Raw genomic sequence first — 8,033 nt, forward strand, 5'->3', positions numbered from 1 at the left:
TAGCAACAAAAACAGCAGCAACAACAATACAACAACAAAGAGGAAGAAAAGAAAAAGGAGAGAGATAATAACAACAATAATAATAATAACACAGCACTATCATAAAACTTTTCACGAGCGATCGTTGCTTTTCGTCTAAATGTAACAAAATCTTTCGCACTTATTTCGCATGCAACAGACACAAGCCACAAAAAACCTCAGCGCTTTCCGTAATGCTTTTTCTTTCCGTTGCTTTTTAGACGCAGGAAGTTTCCACGCTCGTGTCTCCACTTTTTTGGGCGTCTTGCATTAAATAAACCGTTCAACTTTCCATCCTGCACTCCATGCTTTGTGTGGGGCGTGTGGGAGCCACGAGGCATTGCAATCATCACGTTTACGCTTCAGTAACTCTCAGCTTCCTCCTAAACCTCACTTGTGCGAAATGGTGACAGTTTTCCTACAGGGCACGTCACTTATAACCTAAGCAGTTTTCAGCGTAGAGACGCATTGCCTGCATAAATACAGTACAGTTTCTACGCTTAAATATCAATTCACTTACTCTTCTTACAAGGTTCCAGTTATACATATATATATATATATATATATATATATATATATATATATATATATATATATATATATATATATATATATATATATATATATATATATATATATATATATATATATATATATATATATATATATATATATATATATATATATATATATATATATTATCTCTTACATCAAGAAAGGCATTGATTTCGAGTGCAGTTGTGTTTTCAGAGTAGAGACGCATTTCCTACATAGATATAGTTTATACATATAAAAACATAAAAAGTTACATTTCTTACAGGGTTCAAGTATTCAGGTTACATCCCCTACACCAAGAAAGGCAGTGATTTCGAGTGAAGTTGTGTTTGTCTCGAGGTTCTGACCATGAGTTTGAATAGGACATCTACACGTAAAAATCTACTCAGTCACATTTCCTACAAGGTTCCATTTATATCATATGCCACACCAAGAAAGGCAGTGATTTCGAGTGAAGTTGTGTTTGCCTCTAAGTTTTGACCATGAGTTTGAGCCTAAATAGGAAGAAAAGTCACGTTTCAAACTGCAAGGCGTTTAACAAATATAGACCTGATTTGAAATTGCTACATCTCTACAGCCACGAATAGAATTTTTACCATTAGAAATTGAATTTTACCATTTGTTCCCTGTCTTTTCAAATGGTAAGAGCTCTATTCATTGCCTGTTCGGATTTGCAGAGATATAGCAATTTCAAAACGGATCCACCTGTTTAGACCTCCCCTGTTCTGCACCAATTTGCGATGCGTGACTCCGCCCCGCTCGTGTTCCAGCTTCCTGACCCACAAGCGACGCCTCGGTGTCTCTGCGCACACACAAGGTGCTCTCTTAATGAAGGGAATGCAGAAAAGTTTGCACACACGCACGCAACTTGAGTGGAGAAATTACTGATGGGAACTAATTGCTGAGAAGAGAAAATGTTGATAGAAACTAAACGTTAAGAAGAGAAAATGTTAATAGAAACTAACTAAATGATGGGAAGGGGAAATGGTGATATACGAATATTAACTCACTGCTGAGAAGATAAATTTTGACAGGAACTAAATGTTAAAAAGAGAAAACCTTCACAGGAATAAAAAAAATAAATAAATATAAAAAATAAATAAATAAATAAATAAACAGATTTTGGTAGGACTTAACTGTTTTCGTCCTTTTTTTTTTTCTCTCTCTCTCTCTCTCAAGCAACACACGAGTAGAAATATACAACTGATTCTAGGGAGAGAAACGTTTCTGATGGTTTAACATACCTGTGCACACTTACCAGCAGTAGCCGAATCAGTATTTATTCAATGATTCATTTATCTATTTATTCATTAATTTCATTCATCTATTTCCCTTTGAGTCATCCAACCAGCATTTAACTATTTATCTTCTTTTATTGTACTGATTAAATTTGTTACAAGATAACCTTATCATAATTGTCCTAGCAACATTTTAATCCATGCATCTATTCACTTATCACCGTTGTGTGTGTGTGTGTGGCTCAAGAGAACAGCGGGAACAGAACGTGGCAGGAAAAAGGATGAGAGAGAAGGAAGGAAAGAGGGAGGAAGGAGAGGAGGGAGGGAGGTCACAGTACGTATAGATAGAATAACCGTTTTTGTCAGTATTTTTTCTCCGTGCGGGATAGAAGAGGATGGCAGTCGGCGAGTCAAGGTATCACTAAAAAAAAAAAAAAAGAAAAAAAGCCAAAGAAAACGAGAAGGCTTTGTTTGGGAGTGTGCTATGATAGGTTGGTGAAGGTAATGGGATCAGTATTATTTCTCTCTCTCTCTCTCTCTCTCTCTCTCTCTCTCTCTCTCTCTCTCTCTCTCTCTCTCTCTCTCTTACACAATTGTCTTATTACACACTTCTCCCTCACTTCTTTATCTTACATTTATCATATCGCTACCTCCTCTCCTCCTCCTCTTCCTTCCTCTCCTCCTCCTCCTCCTCCTAATACCCCTCCAGTCCCTCCAGACCCTCCAGCCTCCCACCACACCACACACCACAGCTCCGCCCTACCACACTTCCTCCCTCCAGACCACAGCTATTGTCAGTCTCCTAGTCTCTCAGTCCTGGCCTTCCCTTCTCTATAGATTCTTAGTCGTGTGTCCGTCACTGCGTTACTGCCACAGACCATTACGTTACAACATTACTCTCTTCTTCCTGCTCCTTCTCCTGTTCTTGTTCCTGCTGCTGCTACTTCTACTACTACTATTCTTGTTCTTCACGTTTTTCCTTAAATTTCCTTCTTTCCTCATTTGTTTTCTTCAGTTACACATCTTTCCTTTTCCTTTTCCTTTTTTTCTCGTCATTTGTCTCGCTTTCTTTACTTAACTTTTTTTTTTTATCTCTCTCTCTCTCTGTCTTCTCACGCCCGCCACCACACTGCCAATACACACACACGCGCACACACATACACACACATACACACACACATACACACACACACACACACTGCACCTGTATACCTCTCTACTCAATCATATCTTCTCATACTTTTATCTATTCAATCCACCTCTTCGTCTTGTCCAGTCTTGTTTAGTTGTATTTTTGCTCTTTACTAAAATAATCTACGGTTAACTCAGCATTCTTAAACGTTTCAGCGTCTTATCCCTTATATTTAACACAACCTAGTGGAAGTTTTCATTGTTTTACAAGGGAGTTTTTTGTAATTTCAGTGATAATTCAACCAAAATTCTGCAGAGCAATAGTAAAAAGCACTCATGAGAAACTGGCTAATCATCTCTGTGGCCTTTTAAAAATATTTCCAGTCGAGAGAACGAAGTTTTTTTTTTCTTTTTTTCTTTACGGTTCGTAGTTATTAATGTTTTGACTCAATATATCACCTTATCCTTCTGTTCGCTTGGTTCAGTTCACGTACACCTGAACTGCACACCTTTCTTCATCTAACCAGGTAACATTTGTCACTCTGGTTACGAATCGAGAACACTCCAGAGTCTCTCTCTCTCTCTCTCTCTCTCTCTCTCTCTCTCTCTCTCTCTCTCTCTCTCTCTCTCTCTCTCTCTCTCTCTCTCTCTCTCTCTCTCTCTCTCTCTCTCTCAAGGTGACAGGCTCTCGGATCTACAACTCATTAAGTCATTGTTGAATAATACACGTTGTTTTATCCAAGTGTTTTTTTTTTTTTCACAACAGACCATTACAGTGGAGGAATGAACACATGAACACACACACACACACACACACACACACACAGGTACGGACTAAACTTCCATAACCTCTTAATAACCGATGTATTTAACACGTAATGTTCTTACGTACTAGACTGCCCAAACACCGCAATCCCTAGACATATCACGTACACCTAACACCTCTCTCTCTCTCTCTCTCTCTCTCTCTCTCTCTCTCTCTCTCTCTCTCTCTCTCTCTCTCTCTCTCACACACACACACACATCACGCAACACTTCCCGCTCACCACATCCTGCGGTCTTTCCCCCGTTCTGAAATCTCTCTCTCTCTCTCTCTCTCTCTCTCTCTCTCTCTCTCTCTCTCTCTCTCTCTCTCTCTCTCTCTCTCTGAAACAGGACAGTTCTTTGCCACACTCACGGATCACCCTCCCTATACAGTCATCATCATTATCATCACCATCACCACCACGCCTCGTAACTACCACTATTACTGCTACTACCACCACCACCACCACCACAACCACTATTGCTACTACCACTACCACTACCACTACCACCACCACCACCACTTCCGCAACACACCACCACACTCCGCTGGTCACTAGACACGAAATGTAGTCTGGCTTTGCAGGTAGTGAAGGAGAAAAGGGAGAAAAATGAAAATAGAGAGAGAGAGAGAGAGAGAGTGGGGGGGGAGGTGGAGAGTTAAATCCCTTAATTGTTTTACGAGAAGGTTGCACAGGTGTAGGAAGAGTTACCTGAACCATGTCACGTTTGAATTACACACCTGTGGACTGTAGCTCCCACCACACACACACACACACACACACACACACACACACACACACACACACACACACACACACACAAACGCAAGTGCAGTCGGGTGTGCCTCAGAGCTGCGGACGCTGACCCAGACACAGACTATTGCATTGTAAGACTCTTTGGTTCTTTCAGGGATGTTCATGCTTTTGCTTCACTCCCAGGGGACCTGCAGTAGGTGGCGTCCCCTCTCACACCACAGGACTCCATACTTGTGGCGCCTCTACTATTGCAGTGCTACAATGCCCAAATGTCAAGGAGGTGCTTTGCTTTTCTTACATCACTCACTCCAAACGTTATGAAGTTATCTAATTCTTGTCAAACTTAAGTAAATGAAGATGGATGATGATTTGTGAGTCCCTGATTACGAAAAATGTCATAAATTCAATGGGAAACTCTAATATAAAAAAAAAACAAATATTAACTGGTGTCGTGATACTGAGGAGGATAATCTGAATCGTGAGTCACTGATGATGAAAAATGTCATAAGTTTAATGGGAAGCTTTAATAATATAAGAAAATAAAATATAAAGTGATACTGTAAAGGGTAATCTGAGTCTGATCTTTGACCTTCAGCCTGACACTCACATCACGACCATCACTCTCATCACTCCCACAGGACTACATAAAAACTCTAACCATAAAACTCTCCCGCATGTCATTAGCAGATAACGATATGATACCACGGAACATAATCAGCATTGGTAACAGATTCACAGAGTTCAGTAACCATCCACCGCAGTGACATGATACACATGACCACAAGGGTGACTGCAAGATAAAAAAAAAAAAAATCACGGAAGCTGCAAGGAGCCACTAGACCAACGCATGGCAGTCCCTGGATAGCGAATATATCTATGCCCACTTTCTTATCCATGAATTCATGTAACGTGCAACTCATCTAATCTTCTAAGAGCTGATGCTCGTAATGAGGACACGGAAACAATCAAAATCTTAGAAGCCCCTCAACTCCTCAGCTCTCTTCCTCCCTGCCTGGCCACCTTCTCAAGCCAAGATAATAATATATGTTTATACCTGCTTTTCTTGTTCATGAATTCCTCTAATATGCCTTTTAACCTTCTAATGAAGACAAAGAAAGACTCAATCAAAATCCTAGAAGCTTCTCCACGCCTTATTTCTCTTGTCCCCGCCTGGCTACCTTCTCGAGCCAAGTAGCACGAGCGAGCAGGCATCGAGAAGCATCCGGAGCAGCTTATCCAACCCTCCACTCTCACGACCTAGTTCATGAGTTCCTAATACTATAAATACCTCGTCCTGTCCAGCAGCCCAGCAGACTCCTACCAGCGAATGTCTTCCCCTGTCCCTCCTCTTCCCATTAAGAACAGAGAGAGTAATGGAAGATATAAGAAGTCATCAAGCCTACGTAAAAGATGCCTTCTTATCTCCATCATCTTCATTCGTAAATCTGTTTTGTCTTCTTTTAAAGCTCCGTAATGACTCAGCACTAAATTGCAATGGAACAGTTCAAGTGTAGTTCTTCCAGTTGAAACATAACCTCTGTGACTCATGAACAACAACACCAACCCTTGATAAACTTAAAACCACAGAAACAGCATCATCACACCTCTGGGAGACTCAAGTAGGCAGCCAACACATCAGATTTAAATGGCCCATCCACCCACCCGGCGCCCTTTAAAGTTTAAACTCCCCGGAGTAACAACAGTCACACTCACCATCTTGGCGAGACGGAGTGTGGAAACTGGCGAGGTGACGGCGTGTGCTCACAAACACTGGTTGCTCTTAGCTGAGAGGGACAGCTATCCTCTTTCCAAGTGGCGGTGACTTGACGTATTTCCCGGTTAGTGTCACGTACAGGCTGGCTGGTGCTGAGGGAATCAGTGAGGGAGAGCGTAAAGAGTGAGAAAGCAAGCTTGGTCCCGGTGAAGGCAGCTGAGAGCGCAGATCGACGTGCACGCCACCGATGCTTCACCCAGAATGATCAGCTGGCGACTTCGCCCGACGTTTATATACCCTCCGCTGCTCAGGGTCACGTGACTGCCGCTCCACATCATCAAAAATTCGAGAGAAAAGGTGCAAGACAGGGATATTCCACACCAACACTGTCATTGTTCACCTTGGCTGCCTCACTGGCTTGCTGGCTTGCTGGCTTGCTGGCTTGCTCCTCCGTGACTCACTGTTACAAAGTGTGCGGTGTCTTATCAAGTCTTATCAAGCATTCATCAAAGCGGTTTTATAGATGTGTGAGGTGTTATTTTCTTCTTGAATTTGTTAATCTGTGTATGAATTTTACCATATCTTATTACATGTTAGGTAGGAGAGGTTATCACGTGCGTACTCTCTCTCTCTCTCTCTCTCTCTCTCTCTCTCTCTCTCTCTCTCTCTCTCTCTCTCTCTCTCTCTCTCTCTCTCTCTTGTTTGCCTGTCTGTTTCTATATTTGTCTGCTTGCCAGACTCTCCCTGTTTTTCTCTTTGTCTACCTCTCTGTCAGTCTCCTTCTGTCTGTCTGTCTGTCTGCCTGTCTGTCTGCCTGCCAATCTGCTTCTGTTTTTCTTCTTTTCTGTTTTTTCTTGCATCTTTGCTTGGCTTGTCCGTCTGTCTCTCTTTCTCTGTTTGTCCGTTTGTTTGTCTGTCGGCCTATCTGTTCTTTTTTTTTTTATTTTTGTCTGTCTGACTGCCTTTTTTCATGTTTCTTCCTTATCTTTATCTTCAATTTACTGCCTACCTACTAGCTACAAACACACACACACACATACACACATATTCATTCAAGACATAGCGAGCAGGAAAACGGAGAGAGGCAAATTATATATTGAATCAATTAACTTATATTCTCCCCAAGTATACTGAGTGTGTGTGTGTGTGTGTGTGTGTGTGTGTGTGTGTGTGTGTGTGTGTGTGTGTGCCAGCCTGCCTTGTGCCCAGCCTTGTGTGTGTGCATGTTCAGAGTAAATACAGTTCCTTTTTAATCTCATTAGATCGCCTAGTTACATATATCAAGGTGACAAAAACAGATAGAGTTTTAATGGATGACCCGAGGCAGTCGCGGTCCTGTCCGTCAGCCAATCACTGCCGCCACCCCCGCCTGGCTTTTTGTCTGGCAGGAAGCAGAAAAAGTACTTCGTTCACGGACCAACTGTTTTGTTGTGAAAACTATAAGGCTTTTTGTGGTCGAAACTAACTCTCTCTCTCTCTCTCTCTCTCTCTCTCTCTCTCTCTCTCTCTCTCTCTCTCTCTCTCTCTCTCTCTCTCTCTCTCTCTGACAATCTATCTATCTGTTTGTATGTCTATCTGCCTATTTTTTCTGTATATCTATCTTTTAAACTATCTATCTTTCTATATATCTATCAGCCTATCTACCTATCTGTCTATCTATCTATCTATCTACCTATCCATCTGTCAATCTGTCCATCTATCCAGCGATACATCTGTTTATCTCAGCAGACAATTACATAACATGAGTTTCCTAACATCCCTTCCTATTGCAGTGATGTGCCCGTCACCATCACTGTCTGGCATATACACGTGGAC

General features: G+C 41.6%; 1 protein-coding gene across 1 annotated transcript in view; it reads right to left on the reverse strand.

Moving 5' to 3' along the window:
* LOC135092150 (tubulin alpha-4 chain-like) overlaps window positions 1-6,486 on the reverse strand; it is a 55,175-nt gene extending 48,689 nt beyond the window's left edge. Inside the window, exon 1 of the mRNA XM_063990414.1 lies at window positions 6,218-6,486. Within this exon, the coding sequence (XP_063846484.1) occupies window positions 6,218-6,220 (3 nt within the window). The 5' untranslated portion in view covers window positions 6,221-6,486. The remainder of the gene's footprint in view (window positions 1-6,217) is intronic.
* Window positions 6,487-8,033: the final 1,547 nt, after the last annotated feature.

The sequence above is a fragment of the Scylla paramamosain genome, chromosome 3, assembly GCF_035594125.1.
Source record: "Scylla paramamosain isolate STU-SP2022 chromosome 3, ASM3559412v1, whole genome shotgun sequence".
In the NCBI taxonomy this organism is placed as follows: domain Eukaryota; kingdom Metazoa; phylum Arthropoda; class Malacostraca; order Decapoda; family Portunidae; genus Scylla; species Scylla paramamosain.